General features: G+C 39.9%; 1 protein-coding gene across 2 annotated transcripts in view; it reads right to left on the bottom strand.

Moving 5' to 3' along the window:
- Positions 1–12162, bottom strand: part of stard10 (StAR related lipid transfer domain containing 10) — a 51726-nt gene extending 39564 nt beyond the window's left edge. The window contains exons 1-2 of one of the 2 annotated variants that reach the window (XM_061925968.2): positions 11740–12162; positions 11495–11655 (exon numbers count right to left, since the gene is read on the bottom strand). In XM_061925968.2, the coding sequence (XP_061781952.1) occupies positions 11495–11653 (159 nt within the window). In that variant the 5' untranslated portion in view covers positions 11654–11655; positions 11740–12162. Of the gene's footprint in view, positions 1–11494 lie in introns of both variants that reach the window. The other variant, XM_061925967.2, reaches the window with a different exon arrangement.
- Between the last annotated feature and the right edge of the window lie 15064 nt (positions 12163–27226).

Raw genomic sequence — 27226 nt, 5'->3', positions numbered from 1 at the left:
CAATGTGTTTATATACGTTTCGATCGGGGTATTTCGATTCTTAATGGGGAAAGATATTAGTGTCTCTTGTTTTCATGTTAGCATTTTTACTAGCGAGCTGGCGCAAGTCAGTCTGTGAGTTCATTAAAGCGCAGATACCTATCATGTTTTTTTAAACATTTTAAATTTAAAACGGTAATACTAACCGTCTGGAGTTTTAGAAGGGTTATCATAAACACCCCAATTGTGCGTAACAACTAGAAATGTAACGATTAGCAGCATTAATGATAAACTGTGGTAGCCGTTTTAAATAAAAATTATCATTTAACCGTGATGGATAACCACACCATAAACTCACGGCCCGGTAATACAGCTCATTTATTTGAGTAGCAAGCTAGTGGGCTAATGGCTAGCTATCTTAAATGCTATCTTTCCCTATTACAAACACCCTACCCCAATCTAAACTTGTACAAAAAACACATTAACGTGTGAGCAAAACACAAAGGTGTCTACAACAGGAAGTCAATAGGAAATCAGATTTACAACATCCATTTTCTACCGCTTGTCCCTCTCGGGGTCAAAAGAAGATACAAATATTTAAACACTCTAACTTAAAGGGGGACATTATCACCAGACCTATGTAAGCGTCAATATATACCTTGATGTTGCAGAAAAAAGACCATATATTTTCTTAACCGATTTCCGAACTCTAAATGGTTGAATTTTGGCGAATTAAACGCCTTTCTAATATTCGCTCTCGGAGCGATGACGTCACAACGTGGCGTCACATCGGGAAACAATCCGCCATTTTCTCAAACACCGAGTCAAATCAGCTCTGTTCTTTTCCGTTTTTTCGACTGTTTTCCGTACCTTGGAGACATCATGCCTCGTCGGTGTGTTGTCGGAGGGTGTAACAACACGAACAGGGACGGATTCAAGTTGCACCAGTGGCCCAAAGATGCGAAAGTGGCAAGCAATTGGACGTTTGTTCCGCACACTTTACCGACGAAAGCTATGCTACGACAGAGATGGCAAGAATGTGTGGATATCCTGCGACACTCAAAGCAGATGCATTTCCAACGATAAAGTCAAAGAAATCTGCCGCCAGACCCCCATTGAATTTGCCGGAGTGTGTGAGCAATTCAGGGACAAAGGACCTCGGTAGCACGGCAAGCAATGGCAGCAGTTTGTTCCCGCAGACGAGCGAGCTAAACCCCCTATCGACCCTAGCTTCCCTGGCCTGCTGACATCAACTCCAAAACTGGACAGATCAGCTTTCAGGAAAAGAGCGCGGATGAGGGTATGTTACAGAATATATTAATTGATGAAAATTGGGCTGTCTGCACTCTCAAAGTGCATGTTGTTGCCAAATGTATTTCATATGCTGTAAACCTAGTTCATAGTTGTTAGTTTCCTTTAATGCCAAACAAACACATACCAATCGTTGGTTAGAAGGCGATCGCCGTATTCGTCCTCGCTTTCTCCCGTGTCGCTGGCTGTCGTGTCGTTTTCGTCGGTTTCGCTTGCATACAGTTCAAACCGATATGGTTCAATAGCTTCAGTTTCTTCTTCAATTTTGTTTTCGCTACCTGCCTCCACACTACAACCATCCGTTTCAATACATGCGTAATCTGTTGAATCGCTTAAACCGCTGAAATCCGAGTCTGAATCCGAGCTAAAAAACTTCGAAAAATATAATAAGCCACTGGGAACTGATTTTTAATGGTTTTAACCATTCTGAAATTGTGATAATGTTCCCCTTTAAATAGTTGGTTGGTTTAAATTTATTTCGAACATGAATGCATGATATATCATATAGTTTACACATTTAGATCTCTCTTTACAACATGTTCGAAAAGGAGTAGGAAGAAGCCAAGCTTATTTAATCCTACCCCTTTTCCAATTCATAGCAATTTAGTAGCACATAACCACTTCCTGTCCTCATTTTGTAACACAATTTACATCAAGTAAGAACAATATTTAATGTCTCCTTAGGGAACGTATATTCTGTGTCTATTTATTCGATAAAGCTCTTAAGTGTGTATATAGGTTCTTTCTGAGCACATTCAAGTATTTATCGACACTCTTTGATTTTAGTTGAATTAATTCATGATTTTGTTTATTACTTTATTTTTATTCCCCTTCTTGTAATTTAATGCATCTGTAAAGCACTTTGAATTGCCGTGCGTACCAATTGTGCTCTATAAATAACCCTGCCCCACCTTGCCAGGCTACAGTAAATAGTAAATGTCACTGTTTGTGCTTGACTGAGAGCAACAACAGTAACGTCATGCGGCACAAAGATCATACGTAGCCATGGTGAAAAGGAGGTCTCACTCTGTCACGAGACTGATGTTAGCAGCTTTAAGTAGTGGTGATAGGGTGAATGTGAGTGTATAATAGACTTAAAAGACATTTTAAAGGTGTGTGCGATTTGACGATTATCTATTACACAAGCTGTAGAGAAATGGTGTCACTTACGCATTAAACTAACTTTATACTTGGGTTGCGCAATATAGACGATATAATTGTGGCCGAAAATAGAGCTTTTAATGCTATCATTATATGGTGATAATGCATGTTGATGACACATACTAGCTGTGTCTGCAAATTTGACAGCCACAAGCAAACGAACGCGTCCTTCACCTCAACATAGCGTTCTTGGCTAATGTCCCTCTACAGTTCTAAGCCATTTCTGAGTCTGTAATCCTCTGCAAATAAACTAAGTTTCTTAAAAGTATCATTCTTACTGTAGGACGAATAATAGCGAAACACACAACAATATACACCGTAGGAGGATATTTTCACCACGAGCCAAGCACTCTTGAATGTAAACAAAGGTGGGCGGATATAATCAAATGTTGACAGTAATAATACTAAGTATGGTATCAGTAGATACTAGTGTGGTTAGACTGATATTTTTTGTGAACAATTATCTTATCATATATTCTATGATGTATACTATATTCATATATTCATATATATATATATATATATATATATATATATATATATATATATATATATATATATATATATATATATATATATATATATATATACACATATATATATATATATACACATATATATATATATATGTATATATGTATGTAAATCTTGCGTACATTTTAACAGATATACAGTACAGGCCAAAAGTTTGGACACACCTTCTCATTCAATGCGTTTTCTTTATTTGTAGATAGTCACTGAAGGCATCAAAACTATGAATGAACACATGTGAAATTATGTACTTAACAAAAAAAGGTGAAATAACTGAAAACATGTTTTATATTCTAGTTTCTTCAAAATAGCCACCCTTTGCTCTGATTACTGCTTTGCACACTTTCGGCATTCTCTCGATGAGCTTCAAGAGGAAGTCACCTAAAATGGTTTTCACTTCACAGGTGTGCATGGAAGAGCACCTCTCCTGTAAATGCAAGTGCTCCTACAGCAGGAATAACAATTCTGTATTCCTACAAAACACAAAATCTGGCAAGATATCATCGCACTGCAGGTATTTTTTTCTATTGTCATTAATAGCGTGCTCATGTCCTTTTAGTGTTGAGTTGTTTAAAAAAGCATAACGTTTAAAACATTTCAATGAAGCAAACTAATTGTCCAGTCATGGTAATAAAAACTTGTAAAGTATCTGTTTATATCAGGGGTCTGCAACCTTTACTATCGACATTGTGCCGCCTTTTCCACTAAAGAAAAATAGTATGGAGCCGCAAAACGTAACACAGCTTATAAACTGTTAAAAGTTTACAACTTATTTATACATTATTTTACGGGGAAAAAATTCTGTCCATGTGAAACTTAACTTATGTTGTCTTTTTCTTTTTTTGGGCAAGTATTCAAGGTTAGCTTACCCGAGGTGTTACACACTCGAAAAGCAGAACTAACACCTCCCTTTCTTGCGCCTGAGGACTTATTTGTGCGTATTCACGGCCTCACAGACAGTCAGAAATTATAGAACTATTTTTAAAAATGCAACCTTTTCTCGCTCTGGGGTTAAAAAAAAATGTGAGGGAGTCACAACAAGGAGGCAGAAAGGCCACATGTGGCTCCAGAGCCGCGGGTTGCGGACGCCTGGTCTAGGGAAGGGGTTCTTAACCTTTTTGAACTCGGGGCCCAACTTCTCCATTACAGAGGAATCCGGGGCCCACTCAAATATTGATACTAAATTAGAAATCTTACTCTTGATTTAAATGTTTTTTTGATTATTATATCTAACCTACTTACAGTTACACTCTTGTCAAATAATATGAAAGCATGAGTTAATCATAAATATTAATATTTATTTAACAAATAAACTTTAGGCTTAGGTCAGGCTGATTAGAAAAATAAGTACTAACTAAATATATTGTATACGAAGGGACTCATAAATAAATGTAGTTTTTTTTACATACAGATATTTAATGCAAAAATAAATAAATTAATGTATAAATAAATAAACTATATAGCTAAATTAATAATAAATAACAATACATATGTTTCTTAAATAAACCTAAATAAAATTAAAGTGCAAATAAAAATACAGCTTCACCAATTTAGTCACAATTTTTGCGATTAAGAAACTTCTCTACTGCGATAAGGTGGCGACTTGTCTAGGGTGTACCCGCCTTCCGCCCGTGTGCAGCTGGGATAGGCTCTGGTACCCCTCGGGACCCCGTAAGGGAAAAGCGGTAGAAAATGAATGGATGGAAACTGCTTTATGACTTTAGCTCCAGATACAGAGTCCTGTATACTGTAGAGAGAGTATAGCCAATTCGGTTTTAAAGTTGACCTCAAAATGGCGCCATGTGGTCACGTTGGGGGATTTTGACCAATCAAAGTATGGCAAGAGGATCTCCTAAATGATTGTTCAAAAGCTCCTCATGCGACTTCATTGAAATTCTCATTACTGCCACAAGTGGTGGAAAAGCGTATTACAAGTGAATACCCGCTAAGAAAGAGAGATTTTTGTCGATCGCGGCCTGGCCCTATGGTTAAGAAACACTGATCTAGGGTACACCTATAAATGATGAAAAATGATATTTATCTGCGAATAATTGTGATTATTTTTTTAGTTAACCATGAACAAACTGCGATTAAATATGTTAATCGTTTTGACAGCCTTAGTTTATATCAGTGGTGTGCCGTCAGGGCCAGCAAGGCCTTCTCTGCTGGCCTAACATACCGGTAACCAGAAATCATAATTAAAGATAAAAGTAATTTTTAATTTACTTTCCCTAAATATCTAAAAGTATTCATATTCTCTTCATGTCATATTATGCTCCTTCCAGCTGTTGTTTTAAGTTTATAGAGTTTTTATCCAATCAGAATTCAGCTCGCTTATGTTGCCATGCTTTACCAAATCTGCCAGAAGCCTTCAGATTCAGCAAGACAAACAGTGATAGACAGTTGCAATAGCCAATCAGATCACGCGTTGTTGTCAGTAAGGCCTTCTAGATGGCCTAAGGCAGATATATAGTGATGTTATGAGCCAGGTAACATAAGAACTCCAATACCCAGCATGCCAAAGCAGTGAAGAGCACGCGCAGTAGCCCCGTTTAGGTTGTTTAATGTAGACATGCCGGCAGTGGGATGTGTTTGATGAGCACGCTGTGGAGTAAACTTTAAGAACTCAGCCAACTTGCCTCGTCTGCATCTTTTATGATCAGACAAGACAACACATATTTTTGCAAGGCCATTTTCAAGAAGGATATTTAAAGAGAAAACTACATCTCGGCCAACCCCGGAAGCCAGCTCAGCTGTCGATGAAATGTGAGTTCAGATGTTTTATTTCTTTATTTTTTCACGTTTAAAATGTTTTTTGCAATTTTGATTTTGACTGTACCACATAAGATATGTTTTAATTTGCTAATGCGGGTTTATTGATTTTTAAATTTGCCAGAAAATAACCTGATTTGTACAATGCCCATTAGTGCGTAAATGTGTTTGTGTATAGCAGTGGTCCCCAACCATTGGTCTGGGGACCGGTACCGGTCCGTGACGCATTTGCTACCGGGCCGCAGAGAAACATGAAATAATTTATAAACGACTGCATTTTCTCCGACTTAACTTTTGCCTGTCCCACTAGACCAGGGGTCGGCAACCTTTACCAGTCAAAGAGCCATTTTGACCAGTTTCATAAATTATAGAAAACAATGGGAGCCGCAAAAATTTTTGAAATTTTGAATGACATAACACTGCATACAAAGTTTTTTTTTTGCTTTGTGCTATGTATAAACCAGGGGTCTCAGACACGCTGCCCACACCTTTATATGGAATTTTTAAGCTGGTGCGGCACGCGGGTTTTGAATGAATAGCGCTTGTCAGCGTCGTGCGTGCCGTGATGGTACGGCATATAGCGCCCACTACAACCAGCGTGCCTGATCAGCCACATGTTGTATGGGGCTTCCGCTTGCTCACATAGTTGACAGCAAGGCATACTTCCTCAACAACCACACAGGTTACACTGACAGTGGCGGTATAAAAAAAAACTTTAACACTCTTACTAATAATGTGCCACACTGTGAACCCACACCAAACAAGAATGACAAACACATTTTGGGAGAACATCTGCACCGTAACAGAGCATAAACACAACAGGACAAATACCCAGAATCCCATGCAGCCCTAACTCTTCCGGGATACATTATACACCCCCGCTATCAAACCCCGCCCACCTCAACCGTCGCACAGAGAGAGAGGGGGGGTTGATGTGTGAGGGAGCAGGCTTGGGGTAGGGGCGGGGTTTGGTGGTAGCAGGGGTGTATAATGTATCCCGGAAGAGTTAGGGCTGCATGGGATTCTGGGTGTTTGTTCTGTTGTGTTTATGTTGTGTTAAGGTGCAGATGTTGTCCCGAAATGTGTTTGTCATTCTTGTTTGGTTTTGGTTCAAAGTGTGGCGCATTATTAGTAAGAGTGTTAAAGTTGTTTTATATGGTCACCGTCAGTGTAACCTGTGTGGCTGTTGACCAAGTATGCCTTGCTGTCACGTACGCGTGCAAGCAGAAAATGTATATTGTATAACAAGTGTTAGGCTGGCACGCTGTTAATACAGATTGTAGAGGGCGCTAAATGTTGTAACATCATGGCATGCCCTTATTATAGCTCTAAGGGTGAAAATCGGTGAATATTGATCCCGGGAGTCTTCTGCGAGATGCACTGAAATCCGGAAGTCTCACGGGAAAATTGGGGGGTTCAGCAAGTAAGCTGCTGAGCCGCATCAGAGTGATCAAAGAGCCGCATGCGGCTCCGGAGCCGCGGGTTGCCGACCCCTGCACTAGACACACCAATAAGCTTGTTTATAGATGTACAATAACACTCCTAATAGTAAGTTGCCATTTGTTATATTTTATATAATGTTGTGACATGATACAATGCACATTAATGAACATATAAAATATAAATGTGACAGATTGTAGCCAAAAGCTGATTTCCATCTGCATCTCATTGCAAAAGAAACAAGCCCTGGGCTCCCACTCATTACGGGGTTTAACCATTTAGTGACACAATGTGTAGGGGTGCGTTCATGGCCCGTAGGAAAGGGGAATATATCCGCGCAGTTATCAGTGGCGACGCTGGTTCATCCGACACTGCCGAGGGTGAACCAGCGGGGGCTTCGCCCACTGGCACCCTACGGAGGATTTTCCCCTGGAGCAGTCCCGGGATGACACTGTGCGCGACCTGGGACCAGGTGGTTTCCATTGATGGTCAGCTGGTGCGCCCGGGAACAGCGCGGGTATTCCCTTATTTTGCAATCATTAGGGATAGATTATACCGAGTGAGCCGTGACACTCAGACAGGAGAGGAGATCACCCAGTTGTTAGTGCCGAAACGCCGTTGTGTAATGGTTTTCCAGGTGGCGCACGTCAACCCCATGGCTGGCCACATGGGGTAAGATAAGACACTCAATCGGGTAATGGTCCGACGTGCGCCGCTGGTGTGCTGCCTGCCCGGACTGCCAGCTGGTCAATCCGGCGGCCACCCCCAAGGCGCCCTTGCGCCCATTACGACTCATGGAGGTCCCCTTCGAAAGAATTGGTATGGACCTCATCGGACCATTCCACCCGAGCACACGGGGGATATCGTTGTGTGCTAGTCCTGGTGGATTACGCAACTCGTTATACCAAAGCAGAGCCGCTGTGCTCCATCTCCGCAAAGAGTGTAGCACAAGCACTGTTTCAGGTCATCTCCCCGAGTCGGAATCCCGAAAGTGAGTTGTATTTTTCATGCACTTATTTTTGCTGTATTTATCAAGCACGGGGGTCAGCAACCTGCGGCTCTATCTTTAGCGCCGCCGTAGTGGCTCACTTGTCCTCTTTAAGAGATGTGTGAAAATGGAAAAAGATGAAGAAAAAAATATATTTTTTGTTTTAATATATTTTCTGTAGGGAATGACACATGACACAAACTTTCCTAGTTGTTAGAAATCCCACTTTTTATGTTATACATGCTTCCCTGATGAGAGTATTTGGCAAGCACTGTTCTGTCTTAGTAATTTCAGCGATCCTTGAACTCATCGTAGTTTGTTTACATGTACAACTTTCTCCGACGCTGCCACTCCTTCTTTGTCTCATTTTGTCCACCAAACGTTTTATACTGTGCGTGAATGCACAAAGGTGAGCTTTGTTGATCTTATTGATTTGCTGGAGTGCTTAACAGGCATATTTGGTCAGTCCATGACTGCAAGCTAATCAACGCTAACATGCTGTTTATGCTAGTTGTATGTACATATTGCATCATCATGTTTGTGTGCCATGTTGTTCCAGACCACAGCAAACGTTACCCAGCTTGCAAAGATTGTAATAAATCCATTAGAAGGAGACAGCCTGCCGTTTCCTTTAACTTGACACACACATCTACACCTTTTGGCCAATCTGAGCCAGTCATTTCCAGGAGTTATCTCATCCTGTGAGAAGCCTCCATTTCACTAATGATTTCCAATGTCGCAAAAATGTGTAGAACAAAAATTAAAATACAACATTTATGTGAACGAAGTTTTGCGTCAGCCTTTGATAGTAGGCTAATATAGCAAATATAGACACGTACATCATGGGTTGTCTTCATTATAACACTTATATAAGGCTTTTAATTTTTTGCGGCTCCAGACAGATTTCCGGCGCCCCCCTCCACACCCCGGATTGTAAATAATGTAAATAATTAAATGTGATTATCTTGTGTGATGACTGTATTATGATGATAGTAAATATCTGATAGTATATATCTGTATCATGAATCAATTTAAGTGGACCCCGACTTAAACATGTTGAAAAACTTATTCGGGTGTTACCATTTAGTGGTAAATTGTACGGGATATGTACTTCACTGTGCAACCTACTAAAAAAAGTCTCAATCAATCAATCAAAACACATAGAATCATCATACTGCTGTGATTATATGCATCAAGTGTTCAAGGCTAAGGCAAAATATCGAGATATATATCGTGTATCGCAATATAGCCTTAAAATATCTCAATATTAAAAAAAGGCCATATCGCCCAGCCCTAGTTCAATGATGCCATTTCTGTTTGTCATGTATTATTTTGTCTATTTTGTGTTTATCCTTGAATAAACAGGTCAGTTTCTTGTTACCAACCATTGTGTATTATTCAAACTCCCCTAATTCAGCTGGCTAGTTGTTATCAAGAGTACTAAAACCCTTTTCAACATGATTCTGACAACTAAGTAGGCTAAATAACTTTAAACTTTAATACATGCTCGGATAGGCCAGTATCGGTCAGTATCGGTATCGGTCAGTATCGATATCGGATCGGAAGTGCAAAAACAATATCGGTATCGGATCGGAAGTGCAAAAACCTGGATCGGGACATCCCTAGCCGAGTCATCCGCAAACAAGAACAATTCACAGTCGCATGCCGATGACAAGTCGTTTATGTATATTAGGAACAGTAAAGGCCCCAATACACTGCCTTGGGGGACTCCACAGCTCACCGAGAGGGGGGGGGGGGACACGGTGCCGTTCACCTCTACCACCTGCTCCCTCCCCTCCAAGTAAGATTGCATCCAGCTCGATGAGGTTTTGTCAAATCCGATTGCTCTGAGCTTATCCAACAGTATAGCGTGGTTAACGGTGTCAAAGGCCTTCTGAAGGTCCAGCATGACCATGTCGCAGTATTTGCCCGCGTCCACCTCATGTTTGATGTGGTCGGTAGTGATGGGATCGGCAGTTCTTTTGACTGTACTGAATCACTAGAATCAGTTCCTTAAATTGAGTCGTTCAAAAAATTAGTTCACCAAATCCCCACCCCCACCCCCCAAAAAAAGGAGGGGGGGGGGGGGGGCGTGCGTAGTACAGTACAGTGCAGACATTCGCGGGAGAAGCAGCAAATAGGGTGAACGCGAGTCCCTACACAGCTCTGTGCATTCAGTACACCAGTCAGTGAGTGACTGACACAGCGCCACAGTCAGCACAGTTCAGTACGTGAACCTGAATCACTTCTGCAGCAGCAGATCTGTGTGCAGGTCGGCAAATCATGAGTCAGTCAGTAACAGCTTCCCCAGCGGCAGATCTCAGTGTGTGTCAGTTCGCGAACGACACAAGCCCTCAGCACCCAATGAACGACGCGCACAGTGACTGAACGAGAGCCTCAATGTGACGTCGTCCTCCGCAACAGTCAGTTCTCTGTGTCAGTAGGTTCGCGAGTCCTGATTCTGTCGTTCACTGAGTGATTCATGTCGTTAATCCGTGGTGAACGAATCGTTCGCTCAGTCCCTCCCCCCGCCCCCATGATGAGTAGCTGGCTGCGTCGTTCGCCGACGTCGAGGGTTCAGTGAGTCACAGAATACGCCAGTTCCACTCATACCGGCATGGTCGCGGTATGAGTGACTGAACTGAGAAAGGAACGAATCAGTTCATGAAGTGATTCGGTTCAGTACGTTCACTCAAAAGATTCGTTCGTTCGAACGAATCGTTCGCGAACGACACAACATTAGTGGTCGGTCAGATAGAGAAGGCATGTGTCAGTGGAATGGTTAGTTCTGAAGCCGGATTGGAATTTGTACATGAGTTTATTAGTGGCAAGGTAACTATCGACCTGTTCATAAACTATTTTCTCCATTACTTTCGAAATGGAACTGAGAATACAGGTCGGTAGTTGTCGGGTTCCAATTTGCTTCCTTTTTTAAAGAGGGGAGTTACTCTTGCTATCTTAAAATCTTTTGGTACTTGGCCTTGTGTAATTGATAGGTTTATTATGTGCGTGATGATCGGGGCTAGATTAAACCGGTGCAAAAAAGGTTGGGGACCACTGTTGTGTAGTATTTCTCCAGCAATGGTCATGTGGTGACATAAATGATGATATTTTGAGAGGTAAGCATTGAAGTCGGACATCACTGAAGGCCTAGGTGGGAAACGCACGGCCCGCCACTGGCTTATGTATCTATCTTTGCTTAGCATTTTTAGGCGAGATTAATTAATTACAGATCATAATGAATTAATCGCACATATTTTCGACAGCACTTACTATATTCTGGCAATGTATGTTTAAGTTGTGAATACTGACTTTTATTTTGTGCACCGACTTGCCCTCCTCCAGCGCCTGGCTCCACACGGTGATGCCCGCCTTGTCGTAGGTCCCACTCCAGCCCTCCTCGCACAGACACTCCGACTTGAAGCTGGCGAACGCCCGGTCGTCCGGGATGGTCACGGTCCGTCCAGACATGGCTGAGAACCGGGGGTAAAAAAAGGTCGGTACTGCGGTTCTTCTGTTTGAACAAGTTGACAATGTAACTGAATTGTGCTCCCAACCTGCAGCGCGTCACGTGCTGCGTCTTCAGGCTGCTGCAGTCAGCGACTAACTGGCCAAACAGGTGAAGGCACGCCGTTAAAAAAAATTAAAAAAAAAAAAAAAAAAAAAGCTACGATGAATGAGTCGAAGGTGTGGTTTAGTCGGAAATAAGTTTCAGTTAAATGTCAGCCGCTTTTTTTTTTTTTTTTTACACCGAGCATATGGTTGCTGTGCTTCCGCGTCACGGCCGCTTCACGGTCCTCTCCCCTTCGCGTTCTTCTTGCGACTCGTTTCGTCAGTGTTCCCCTTCTAGTTTGTAGCACTTCTCCATCCCCGCAGTCGAGAGGGATGCGGCGAGAAATAAGAGCAGGAGGAGTGGGCGGTGTAAGGGAGGGAGGGACACGGTAGAAATCCGGCTCCGCGGATCATCAGACGGGCGACGCTTCAGCGGAAACACCTCCCAGTGATGCGTTTACGTGCGCCTCGTAAAGCCCGGAGCTCCCGCCCCTGGGGGGATGCCGCCGCAGCCTCCATGATGACGTTGCACTCAAACTAGCAGCAATGTAACAGGAAAAGGGAGCAAACGATCAAACTGTCAATAGATGGAATTGATATTGAAAGGGTTTCTGAACTTAGATTTTTAGGAGTGATACTGGATGACGGTCTGACATGGAAATCTCATATTGCACATGTACGGAAGATGTCTAAGAGTATTTTTATATTAAATAAGGTGTTATATTATAGGGCAGGGGTAGGGAACCTATGGCTCTAGAGCCAGATGTGGCTCTTTTGATGACTGCATCTGGCTCTCAGATAAATCTTATCTGACATTGCTTAACACGATAAGTAACAAATAATTGCGCTGGTAATCACAGTGTTAAAAATAACGTTCAAAATATAAAACATTCTCATGCATTTTTAATCCATCCATCCGTGTTCTAGTGCAGTGTTTTTCAACCTTTTTTGAGGCAAAAGCCGTGTTTTAAGCAGCTCCAGCTTTAGAGAAACAAGCATTGTGTAGCAGAATTGCTAAGTGATAAACAAGACACAAATACTACGAACATAATAAAATGATCACTTACTGTACAATGTCTGCTCTCACTGGGATGCCGACTGATGAGATGTTCATATCTTCCCGTTTAGATAAATGATAAATGGGTTGTACAGGTAAAAGCCAGTAAATTAGAATATTTTGAAAAACTTGATTTATTTCAGTAATTGCATTCAAAAGGTGTAACTTGTACATTATATTTATTCATTGCACACAGACTGATGCATTCAAATGTTTATTTCATTTAATTTTGATGATTTGAAGTGGCAACAAATGAAAATCCAAAATTCCGTGTGTCACAAAATTAGAATATTACTTAAGGCTAATACAAAAAAGGGATTTTTAGAAATGTTGGCCAACTGAAAAGTATGAAAATGAAAAATATGAGCATGTACAATACTCAATACTTGGTTGGAGCTCCTTTTGCCTCAATTACTGCGTTAATGCGGCGTGGCATGGAGTCGATGAGTTTCTGGCACTGCTCAGGTGTTATGAGAGCCCAGGTTGCTCTGATAGTGGCCTTCAACTCTTCTGCGTTTTTGGGTCTGGCATTCTGCATCTTCCTTTTCACAATACCCCACAGATTTTCTATGGGGCTAAGGTCAGAAATACCATGGTCCGTAAACCAGGCACGGGTAGATTTTGCGCTGTGTGCAGGCGCCAAGTCCTGTTGGAACTTGAAATCTCCATCTCCATAGAGCAGGTCAGCAGCAGGAAGCATGAAGTGCTCTAAAACTTGCTGGTAGACGGCTGCGTTGACCCTGGATCTCAGGAAACAGAGTGGACCGACACCAGCAGATGACATGGCACCCCAAACCATCACTGATGGTGGAAACTTTACACTAGACTTCAGACAACGTGGATCCTGTGCCTCTCCTGTCTTCCTCCAGACTCTGGGACCTCGATTTCCAAAGGAAATGCAAAATTTGCATGGTTGGGTGATGGTTTCATTTGTTGCCACTTCAAATCATCAAAATTAAATGAAATAAACATTTGAATGCATCAGTCTGTGTGCAATGAATAAATATAATGTACAAGTTACACCTTTTGAATGCAATTACTGAAATAAATCAAGTTTTTCAAAATATTCTAATTTACTGGCTTTTACCTGTACTTGTATAGCGCTTTTCTACCTTCAAGGTACTCAAAGCGCTTTGACAGTATTTCCACATTCACCCATTCACACACACATTCACACACTGATGGCAGGAGCTGCCATGCAAGGCGCTAACCAGCAGCCATCAGGAGCAAGGGGTGAAGTGTCTTGCCCAAGGACACAACGGACGTGACTAGGATGGTAGAAGGTGGGGATTGAACCCCAGTAACCAGCAACCCTCCGATTGCTGGCACGGCCACTCTACCAACTTCGCCACGCCGTCCCATAATCCTCACGCAGGCTGGGAAAAAAATGCTTTCTCGCCATCTCCGGGTATAAGTTGGATGCCAAAGTTGACCAACTTCTTAGTTTATAGCCAAGTCCTTTTACTATCCAGGTGACAGGCCAGATTTATATTCTAGAGTTAACTTTCACCAACTCAGAGGCAATGCAGCAGCTCACCGGCTCAATATGTCAAGCTGTGATCACAGCGCCACTAAAAATACATCATCTGCTTTAGGGCTTATAATAACAATATCGCTTATACGTTGTTAATAATTAGGTCACAAGATGTAATTACAGTATTGTTACGATAGTTGTTTTAGAGGGCTTATATTCAATTGAATAGACTGCAAAGACAAGATATTTAATGTTTGAACTGAGAACTTTTTTTTTTTTTGCAAATAATCATTAACTTAGAATTTAATGGCAGCAACACATTGCAAAAACGTTGGCACAGGGGCATTTGTACAATCAAAATAAATAGCATGATTAATCTTGATTAAGTTTTTTGTAATTAATCACATTAATTAATTTGTTATATGTGACATCCCTAAATGGTTATATTATAATCATGTTAGTATTTACAAAAGCTTGCTTTAGTTGCCAGCTACCCATTAAAGGCGCAAGCTTCCAGCTGGCAAAAGGTGCGCTGGATTAATTTAAAACACAATGACAATTTTTATACAGGAAATATAAATAGGTGGTCCATGCTCCATCTTTTGGCCTGGAAAAGAAGCACATGTTGAAGACCCCTGCTGAAACTTGCAATAACATCTACATTACTAATGTAGATGTTATTCATTAGGCCATTAACAATGGCCTAATGAAAATAAATAAAAATGATAATAATGCCAATCAAACAGCCACATGGTAGGATGAATGAAGTGTGTGTGTGTGTGTGTGTGTGTGTGTGTGTGTGTGTGTGTGTGTGTGTGTGTGTGTGTGTGTGTGTGTGTGTGTGTGTGTGTGTGTGTGTGCCTGTGCTAGGGTTGTCCCGATACCACTATTTTGCAATAAAGGGGGCCGCAAAAAATTGCACTTTTGGTTTTATTTAACAAAAATATTATTATACATCGAACATACGTTTCTTTTAGCGATCAAATAACAATTTTGGCATTAAATAATATAGTGAACATACTAGACAACTCCTTTCAGTAATAAGTAAGCAAACAGGTTACACAAGCTCCTAATTTGGCTGCTGACATACGCAGGAATTTATTGTGTCATTTCCTATTCCATTATTTTGTCAAAATATAATAGAAAATCTGGTCATTTTCTGTTTTAACATGTTTTACCCTACACTTCTGTTAAAATGTAATAAGCACGTACTCTTCTGTTGTTTGAATAATTTACCGGTACATACATTTTGGGTGATACCACAAATTTGGGTATCGATCCGATACCAAGTAGTCCTCGTGTCCAGGCACGTATTTCCTGAGTTTATAAACATAATAAAAATGTTAAAAAACGGAAAAAAGATTTGTGATGCTAAAAAATCTCTATGTCGTCATTGTAGTATCGACTAGATAGGGCTCTTGTACTTGGTATCGTTACAATCGATATGAGGCGCCGAGCTACATTTCTGCCAGTGGGTGCTCGGTGTGTGTGTAGTAGTGTTGTCCCGATACCAATATTTTGGTACTGTTACCAAAAGTATTTCGGTACTTTTCGGTACTTTTCTAAATAAAGGGGACCACAAAAAATATCATTATTGGCTTTATTTTAACAAAAAAATCTTACGGTACATTAAACATTGTCATGATCCATGTCCTGGATCATGTTTTATGTTCTGTTAGTTTTGGACTTCATAGTTCCTGTTTGTTTTAGTTACCATGGTTACTTATTATTTCCACCTGCCTCTGATTTGTGTTCGCCCGCTCACCTGCTGCCCGAGCACTAATCAGAGGCATTATTTAAACCTGCCTTGCCCTCCAGTCAGTGCTGGAGTATTGTTTGTTGTATGCTGTGGACTCCCTGTTTCATGCAATGCTCTGTTCATGCTTGTTTTCTGGAGATACCATAGTTCATGCTGATGATTTCATGCTTAGTTCATGCTGCTCGTGCCTTGCCAAGTAAGTTTTGTTTATTTATGCCACAGTTAGCGACTTTTTGTTTCATGTCCATAGTTCAGGCTAAGTGTTAGCTTTTGTTTCCTGCGTTAAGTTGTGCCTTCGCCTTGTGCGCCTTTTTGTTTTCACCTTTTTTTTAACATTAAAACCATGTTTTCTTGTACACCGCCTGTCATCTCTGCATCTTGGGGTTCGTCACCTCCACATCATGACAAACATATGTTTCTTATTTCAAGTTTGTCCTTGAATAAAATAGTGAACATACAAGACAACTTGTCCTTCAGTAGTAAGTAAACAAACAAATGCTCCTATTTAGTCTGCTGACATATGCAGTAACATATTGTGTCATATATCATTCTATTATTTTGTCAACATTATGAGGGACAAACTGTAAAAAATTATTATTAATCTACTTGTTCATTTACTGTTAATATCTGCTTACTTTCTCTTTTAACATGTTCTGTCTACACTTCTGTTAAAATGTAATAATCATTTATTTTTCTGTTGTTTGGATACTGACGGAGGCAGATAATTAGATATATCCATATTTGTGTGTTACTTCTTTATTTTCATAGTCATATTACAAAACAGCTAGTGTTCTTCTTCCAGTTGTGGTCTTTTGGTTGTCTGCAAGTAGTGTGTGCTAACCTTGACTTTAGGAATGTAAGGAGGACAATGGGCATGTGTTTCGGCTGGAAAGAGAGACAACGAGGGTGGGAGCGAGAGACACTTTATAGAAGAGAAGGTTTCCATATTTTAGGGCAGACCATCTTAGCTGCGCGATTGAATGTTCTATGCTGGACTGGTCTCATTCTATTTCCAAGGCTTTGGAAATAAAATTACAAAATACCTATTCTGTCTCTGGTGGTTCTTCTACTCAGCTTTACGTGTCATAAAAGAGCTTGGGAGTGGCCAGCAACTTGAATTCCCTGGGAGGAACAACTGGTCCAAACGCAACAATACTTTAAATTAGTTTTGGATGATACCACAAATTTAGGTATCAATCCGATACCAAGTAGTTACAGGATCATACATTGGTCATATTCAAAGTCCTCATGTGTCCAGGGACATATTTCCTGAGTTTATAAACATAACATAAATTAAAAAAATATGAAAGAAGATTTTGTGATGTTAAAAAATATCGATGTAATCATAGTAATATCGACTAGATACGCTATTGTACGTGGTATCATTACAGTGAATGTCAGGTGTAGATCCACCAATGGCATTTGTTTATATAAAGTAAAGTTAAAGTTAAAGTACCAATGATTGTCACACACACACTAGGTGTGGCGAAATTATTCTCTGCATTTGACCCATCACCCTTGATCACCCCCTGGGAGGTGAGGGGAGCAGTGGGCAGCAGCGGTGGCTGCGCCCGGGAATCATTTTGGTGATTTAACCCCCAATTCCAACCCTTGATGCTGAGTGCCAAGCAGGGAGGTAATGGGTCCCATTTTTATAGTCTTTGGTATGACTCGGCCGGGATTTGAACTCCCAACCTACCGATCTCAGGACGGACACTCTAACCACTAGGCCACTGAGTAGGTATATATTGTAGCGTCCCGGAAGAGTTGGTGCTGCAGGGAATTCTGTGAATTTGTTCGGTAGTGTTTATGTTGTGTTGCGGTGCAAATATTCTTCCAAAATGTGTTTGTAGGTGTTGTTTAGTGTGGTTTCACTATATTGCACATTTTTATGACAGTGTTGGCGTTGTTCATACTGCCACCCTTAGTGTGACATGTATGGCTGTTGGTAAGTATGCACTTCATTCGCTTGTGTGCAGTGTGTATGAAGTCAAGATTATTGTGTCATTAGTTTATTATCGGGCCCAATGCAATCTTGGTTAGGCTTTATTAATAATAGACTATGCAAGTTGTGACTTTCCCATAATGTGAAATGGATTAAGCTCGCCACAAAATTAACAACAAGATTGATTTTTCACAAATTATTTTAATGATTGAAAGTTGCCATCAATCTCACGTGGGTGTTCCCACGGGATCGGCGCCTACGTGTAGATCCACCCTTTTGGCGGTTAGCTATTGCAGTGTTTATCAACCACTGTGCCGCGGCACACTAGTGTACCGTGAAATACAGTCTGGTGTGCCGTGGGAGATTATGTAACGTAAAACATTTTTCCAAAGCAGTAAATATAACACGCAAATGTGCCGTTGTTGAGTGTCTGTGCTGGTCAGAGATCGGCAGAGTAACCGTGTAATACTCTTGCATATCAGTAGGTGGCAGCAGGTAGCTAATTGCTTTGTAGATGTCGGAAACATGGTTTGTGTCATGTCTGTGTAATCATGTTTTGTTTTAGTCATGTTTTGTTAGTTATTGGACTCTTTAGTTTCTGTCTTTTCACTCCCTTGTCTTGTTTTCATGATTACCCATTAGTTTCACCTGTTCCACGTTTGGACTCATTGTGCACTCTTGTTTGTCACCATAGCAACCATTAGTTTTCACCTGTCACGTCACGCACCTGTTTCACGTTTTGAGTCACGCACCTGTTTTCGTTAATCATGTCTGTAGTATTTAAGTTCATTGTTTTCAGTTTGTCTTTCTGGTGACATCCCACAATTATGCTCGGCACATTTCTGACACTTGATTTCATGTCCATCGTTCATGCTGCTCCTTTTAGTCCATGCCAAGTAAGTTTTGTTTATTAATGCTATAGTCTTTTGGTTTCATAGTTTGTTCTCCGCCACTGTGCGCGCTTTTCGTTTGTACTTTTTTTGCTATAGTCTTTTGGTTTCATAGTTTGTTCTCCGCCACTGTGCGCGATTTTCGTTTGTACTTTATTTTGATATATTAAATAAATCATGTATTTACATTTCCGTCTCGCCCGAGCCAACTTTCCGTTGCATTCCGGAAAAGCAAACACCCAGGACCAAGTCATGACAGTTTGTCGTCATCACAATATGCAGACGACAGCAGGAGGCAGCATGCAGGTAAAATGGTATCTAACACTTAAACCAAAAAACCAAAGACATTGAAACTTAGGGATGGCTATGCAAAACTAAACTAAAACTGAACTTGCTGCAAAGTAAACAAAAACAGAATGCTGGATGACACCAAAAACTTACAGCGTGTGGAGCAGACGGCGTCCACAAAAAAAATACATCCGTACATAACATGAAAATCAACACCAAAACAGGAGTGCAAGACAAGAACTAAAACACTACACACAGGAAAACACCAAAAACCTCAAAATAAGCCCTTTGAGACAAGAGCTATAGTGATGCATGCTTAGTCATGGTTTGAATTCATATCTAACAATTGCGAGAACGACATTTTACTGTCAATATCGGCTGCTGAGTTTCATTTTTTAATGATTGATTGATTGATTGAGACTTTTATTAGTAGGTTGCACAGTACAGGACATATTCCGTACAATTGACCACTAAATGGTAACACCCGAATAAGTTTTTCAACTTGTCCACTTAAATTGATTATCTTAAAATGATTACTAATGTTGTCTGCTGGTGGTGTGCCTCGGGATTTTTTCAATGAAAAAAATGTGCCTCGGCTCAGAAAAGGTTGAAAAACACTGAGCTATTGTATCCTCCTACTGTAGTGATTCAGAAGCGACTAAAACACTACAGAAAGACGTTAGCCGCTAGCTAGCTATTGGCTAGCTATGTTTAAAAGCACCACTTGCAGAGCAGCGCTTTATCGTAAAGGTTTCAAGCCAAATACATCCATAGTCCATCGCTGCTGAACAAGATGTAGTCTTCTTCCTGCTGTGGAATACAATAAGTCCGCTTTGGCATATTTTTACGGAAAGTCTGTTTTCATCACAATTAAAAACCTGCTGCCGGCTTCCTCACTCAATACCACAACTGCCTCTGTGACATTATGTTTCATCTTCCAACTCAAGTGACTTGATATTAACTGTGCTTCGGATGACTCATTGTTTTATTTGCAGTGTGTGACTCATAATGAATTACCTCTATGGACAACTTAGTTAGAGGCAATTCATAGGGTTGAGTTTTAAATAAAAAGTCAAATTAACCGTACAATACAGTAGGATGGAAATTACCCTGCGGCAAATTTTCCTCACAACTGGAGGTTGATTTGGGTTAAATTTGACTTTCATTTGCATGTGCACAATGAAAACTAAGGAAAACCCACTTGCAGTCTTTTTGGAAGTGACATTTTATTTGTACTTCCATTTGCTTGGGTTTGTTGTTTGTCTGTCTGTTTGTCGGTTTGTTAGTTAGTTCGCAACATAGCTCAACAAGTTTTGAAGAAACGTTCAGGAAATAGTTACCGGAAATACCGGTAACAGTTAGAGATAGTGATTTGTATACTCTGGCCTTCAAATAGACTCCCCTTTTAGACCAGTTGATCTGCCGTCTCTTTTCTGCTCTGCCCCACTCTCCTACGTGGAGGGGTTATCAGGTGACCGCAGATGAGCCACTAGCTGTTCAAAGTCGGTTGAGTTTTTTCTTGCCCTGATGTGGGATCTGAGCCGAGGATGTCGTTGGGGCTTGTGCAGCCCTTTGAGACACTTGTGATTAAGGGCTATATAAATAAACTTTGATTGATTGATTGATTGATTGATTGATTGATTGATTGATTTAAATGTCAGAAATAGGATTTAAAAAAGTTATTAGATTTTGGGGGTTATCTGAATAACCGTCTGGATTCAGGATTTTTTAAAAGGATTCTCTCCTATGAGAAAATATGGCCTGGCAGAGGCTAGTGCTTTTCTAGTTAAATATGCAACCAGTTCAAATAGGACACTGTGTATAAAAAAAATTAGTTTGCAGTTAAATGGATGGTCCATTTATTTGTGTCGTTTCCTAGGGATGCAAATGGCACCAATTCGATAGAAGGGTTCTTACTTTCTATGTACGTGTGTGTAGTAACTGCAAACTGTGTTTGATGGTGAGAAGAACTGTTATTTGTTCAGGTGCCTGCAAGGGCACAAACACATTATATACACACACACACACACACACACACACACACACACACACACACACACACACACACACACACACACACACACACCCATTCGTGTGTTTGCAACCTTCCTGAGACCTCCGAAAAATGCCTACCTCTTTAGGACCACCCTTTCCAGATACATGAAGATTTGTATTTACAACATTAATATTATATACCAGTGACGTGCAGTCACTAGAGGCAGGTGAGGCAGGGCCTCACCTGCCATCATGGAAAGAAAAGAAATGTAAAAAGACAAAAAATTAATTAAATTGTTATATGTATCCAGTGATTATACTACAGAGTTATTTTCCATTTAACTTCACCAGTTATAGATTATTTGTATTCAAAATCGCTGAATTTTCACATTTGCCGTTCAAATACTGAGAAGAGACGGTGCGGTGAACAGCAGCCAGTTGAGGCACGTCACTCAGTGCCTCAACATGAATTCCGGATTCGGCTAACTGCTGGCCTGCTGTGCAGTGAGACTGTATTGCTATATGAATTATATTATACATTTCCATAGTTTAGTTAGCTGAGGTATATAATGTACAGTGTATTTTGTCAACAACTGTATGTGTGACGTATTTCTTGTGCTGAGCGATCATAAAACGGCTGCAAAAGACACACTGGCTGAGGCTCCAGTAATCCCGCCTCCTGCACCCCCGCCGTAGAATTGTTATATCAACTAAAGCCCACACTTAAACTTTCCACGTACAAGATTGAATCTATTTAAAACAGTTATTTCATAAGAAGCCAAAAAGTGCAAAAACAATAATGTTCGTGTTGGAGGAGTTGTGAATGACTGCAGGGCCACAACATTAGGTACACCTGCAGACTGCAAGTGTATCTAATTCACAACTCCTCCAACACGAACATTATTGTTTTTGCACTTTTTGGCTTCTTATTAAATAACTTTTGTAACCTATTTTCATGGGCTTTTCTCTTTGTGATGTTAAGTTCCTGTTTTGCGCTGTTATACAGTATATGCCTTGAACTCTTATTTTGAAGGCGCTAAGAGCGGAAGTGATGACATGGAGTGGAGCGGAGGTTTTTGAAAGAAGGTAAATAAAGTGGTCCTCGTGTAAACTGGAGCCTCCGTGTTTGTTATTTTGTAGTTTCATACAGTATAGGCGACATTTATAAACCCTCGGTTACACTTTTTTAAATAGATTCAATCTTGCACGTGGAAAGTTTAAGTGAGGGATTTAGTTGTGGACTTCATTTATAAGTAAAGGTAAGACCATAATAACGTTTTTTTTAATTAAATGTACTTTTTTGTGTGCTACAGTTTGTATGTGTAAAGTTAAAGTTAAGTTAAAGTAGCAATGATTGTCACACACACACTAGGTGTAATGAAATGTGTCGTCTGCATTTGACCCATCCCCTTGTTCACCCCCTGGGAGGTGAGGGGAGCAGTGGGCAGCAGCGGTGCCGTGCCCGGGAATCATTTTTGGTGATTTAACCCCCAATTCCAACCCTTGATGCTGAGTGCCAAGCAGGGAAGAATGCTGGTATGAGCTTTTAATCATAACCCGTTAACTGCTGCCAATCAAATGGTGAATAAGAGACTCTTTAGGGTTCATATGTTTGTAAATCTGACTGTGATGAAGTCAGTTTCTCACCAGCCATCAACCTCACCGCACGTCACTGATATATACATACTATGCAAATATAAAAACGCTTGTTGTGAAAAATGAGTTGGAATTTCACAAGAAAAACTTTGAATTTCGGCAGTATTATAATAAAAGTCGTAATTTTACTTAATGTTACAAGAAAAACTGAACATTTGTGCAATATTATGATAGAAGTTGGAATTTTACTCAATAACAGTCGTAATTTTACAAGAAAAGCTTAAAATCTTGGCTATTTATGAAAAGAGTCGTAATTTTACTCGCCAAAAGTCACAATTTTAGAAGAAAACTGTTGACAATATTATAATATTAATGGGAATTTTACTTGACAAAATGATAACAAAAGTCATAATTTTACTCAAAAAATGTCCCTATTTTACAAGAACAACAAAAAAATTGGCAATAAAATGATAAAAGTCAGATTTTTATATGCAACTGAGATAGGCTCCAGCACCCCCCGCGACCCCATAAGGGACAAGCAGTAGAAAATGGATGGATGGATGGAAATGTCACCATTTTGCATTAAAAAGTAACAATTTTACATTAAAAAAGTAATAATTTTACACAAAAAGTAATAATTTTACATAAAAAGTAATACTTTAAGAGAAAATATTGCAATATTACAGAAACGGAAAGCACATGAGAAATTGTTCCCAATTTTATAAGAAAAAAGTCGACACATTGTGAGAAAAAGACTGCTTTTAGTTTTGTTTGTTTTTGTAATTGGTTTTTAATCTTCATTATTTACTTCAAGTTATTACAGTATGTCTCTGTATACATATTTATTTCTTTATTTTTTTAAATTAATTTTGGCCAAAGGGGCCGCATTTCAATTACTTACACCCACTTGTTATTACATATGTTGGCCATAGGGGGAGCATTTCACATTTTTACACACACTTGTTATTTCATATGTTGACCAGAGGGGGAGCACTTTTAAAACCGACACACAGTCAATTTGAAGAATCCCTCCTTTTTGGGACCACCCTAATTTTGATAAAGTTCACCACCAGGGGTGCAAATGAGACATTCTCTATTAGATGCAATGGTTTTCCGTATTGGGACCATGATTTATGTCCTAACTTGTTCACACCTCCTCATATGGAAGATACTTTTCCTTGTTGATGTCTCAAGGGTAGAAATACAAGAACACACACACACACACACACACACACACACACACACACACACACACACACACACACACACACACACCTCTCCGGCATTCTAATGAAATGGGTGGGAAGGTGCAAGTGGATTTACGATGACAGAGCATGATGTCCTCGATGATTCACGCTTGCTGTGGCACACTAAGTCTTCTACCGCGACGTAAAATATCCACTTAATGGATTAAAGCTCCATGCAGCTGTGGAAGCCACCGCCACCATTTTACAGTAGACCAACTACATCCCAAAATTATCACAGGCACACACTTATGCTGCACAGTTTATTAAAAGTTGATTGTCTCTTTCCATACCTCTCTGACACACACACACACACGCACACACACACACACACACACAATATCTCAATTAGAATTTTTTTTTTTCATTTTGTGTGTAAAATGATGAATGAATGAATGAATGAATGTCCTGCAACATTTTACACACAGCCATGTCAGCTTTACTGTTACTTAACGACATCTTGTGGTCATACTGTGCAATAGCAAGCACATGTGGGCATAACAAGTGCAAAATACTAAACACACTATATCAAGACTTTGGTAAATAATGGCCTCTCTAACACATCAAAAAGGCAAAAAAATATTGAGAGAGGCTCTCGGGTTTAATATAATTTACTTGAAAATATCAATCAATCAATCAAAGTTTATGTATATACCCCTTAATTACAAGTGTCTCAAAGGGCTGCACAAGAAAAAACTCAACCCAATGGGATACAATGGGTCCCGACTTTGAACGGCTAGCGCGTCATCTGCGGTCACCTAATAACTTCTCCACCTCAGTAACAAGTGTATTTACATGTGTGACCACCAGGGAGCGTAACACCAAATTATGGGTCCCCTTAAGCAAGACTCCCCCTGAATGGCCCCAGCATAACACCCTAAACCAGCACTCCTTACCTATTTCCCTCTCGGAAAAATAAAAAATGTTGCGCCCGCACCTCACCAGTAACATTTGTCTATAAAATTGTTGTAAGTATACCTCTGCATAACATTGTATTCTTATTACCATCAAAGAAGAAGAACAAAAAAAAAAAAAAATATATATATATATATATATATATATATATATATATATATATATATATATATATATATATATATATATATATATGTATGTATATCAACTTACAGCAAAGAAAACCTTTATCAACATTGTTGTTTTTTTCTGTAACAGAAAGTATGTTGTGTCTCAATTTGTATGAAATGTAAAAAAAATTGACCGACTTGAACAATTTCAAGCCAAAAAATAAAATTAAATAAAATCAACAGTCATTCAACATACATTCAACAGTTATTTTTTCAAAATGAGGAGGTCATGATTAACAGCTGAGCATGTTTTGTAGTGCACAGCTTTTCAAAGCGGGATTTGAAGTATGATACCCCCCCCCCCCCCTCCCCCCTGGCATCACACCACACACCCCAGGGGGGCCGAGCCCAATTTTTGAGAAGAGCTGCCCTTTTCTATATGTTGTCCATGTGTTTTCAAATGCCCGAATTCATGCGATTTTAACATACCAAGTGTGTGTGTTTCATAACAACCTCTATGCAAATCAACTTTACATTAACATTTTCTACACAAGAGCATTTTTATGGACATTATTTTTGTCAAATTTGATATCCTTTTTTTTAATTGTGATTGCACATTTCATCAATACAGGTCAAATAAAACCTGAATTTAATTACATGTAGAGTACTGTGCATAAAGAATATAAATAAAAAATAAATAAAAATGACCCAAATTTATTAAGGCTTTTTGATTGATTGAAACTTTTATTAGTAGCTTGCAGAGTACAGTACATATTCCATACAATTGACCGCTAAATGGTAACACCCGAATACGTTTTTCAACTTGTTTAAGTCGGGGTCCACATAAAACAATTCATGGTACAAATATATACTATCAGCATAATACAGTCATCACACAAGTTAATCACCTGCTCAGTGGCCTTGTGGTTAGAGTGTCCGCCCTGAGATCGATCAAACCTCAGCCGAGTCATACCAAAGACTATACAAATGGGATCCATTACCTCCCTGCTTGGCACTGAGCATCAAGGGTCGGGATTGGGGGTTAAATCACCAAAAATTATTTCCGGGCACGGCCACCGCTGCTGCTCACTGCTCCCCTCACCTTCCAGGGGGTGGAACAAGAAATGGGTCAAATGCAGAGGTTAATTTCACCACACCTAGTGTGTGTGTGACTATCATTGGTACTTTAACTTTTTAATATGAATGCAACAATGTAGTACTCTACCTGTGTATGTATACTCCTAAACATTGGCGTTGTTAGGCCTATTTTAAGGGGGCTCAAGCCCCCCTAAAATATTCTTAAGCCCCCCTAAATAATTTGGTGTTTTTTGGTTGGTTTTTTTTACAAATAAATGCCGACATATTCATTATAAAGTGGCCCAAATATGAGTTTAAATAAATAATCATATAACCTGTTATTATTCACTCAGTTTCCCCTCACTTCGTAGCGTAAGGTAGAGAGCCCCTTTAGTGCGTCGGTATCCAATCCATTCCACTTGTTCATATAGAAAATGCCCACATCACTCAAATTCCAGCCCGCATTTTCTCTGCGACCTTGCTTGCGGTCCTGCAGATGTACAAAGCACATTATCTTCCTTTACAATGAGTTAAGCTGCACAAAACCTTGTGTGTGCAATTGTAAATCATTTATTTTTTAAGTTTTGTGTTTCTTGTAGAATCTATATAAAGTAATACACATTAGCCTATTGTTAAAATAATGAAAAAAAACATCATTAAATATATTTGTTTTATTGTATTGTTACATTAATAGCTGTTTTATTATTATAGGATGGCTTGTTAAACATTTCATAGGATTTTCAGAGGGAGGAAAAACCAAGACATTTAATATAAAATGTAAAATGAATATATCTGTGTTGGCCCTGCGATGAGGTGGCGACTTGTCCAGGGTGTACCCCGCCTTCCGCCCGATTGTAGCTGAGATAGGCTCCGGCGCCCCCCGCGACCCAAAAGGGAATAAGCGGTAGAAAATGGATGGATGGATGGAATAAATATATAAAAAGAAAAAGAAAAAAAATGGTTAAAAGCCATCTACCGGGGAGCATTTCATTTCGTCCCGTGCATTTAAAAAAATAAAATAATAATAACAATGAATAATTTCTAAGTCTTTGTTAGCCATTTGTGAAGTTTTGTGCTCGTGCGTAACATTCGCTCGCATCCTGTGCATCTCCTGGGGGCAAAGCCCCCCCTGACCTTAAAAG

This window comes from Nerophis lumbriciformis, linkage group LG30, assembly GCF_033978685.3.
Source record: "Nerophis lumbriciformis linkage group LG30, RoL_Nlum_v2.1, whole genome shotgun sequence".
NCBI classification, from domain to species: domain Eukaryota; kingdom Metazoa; phylum Chordata; class Actinopteri; order Syngnathiformes; family Syngnathidae; genus Nerophis; species Nerophis lumbriciformis.
The sequence above is the reverse complement of the archived record's forward strand: the minus strand, read 5'-3'. Positions and strand labels throughout refer to the sequence as shown.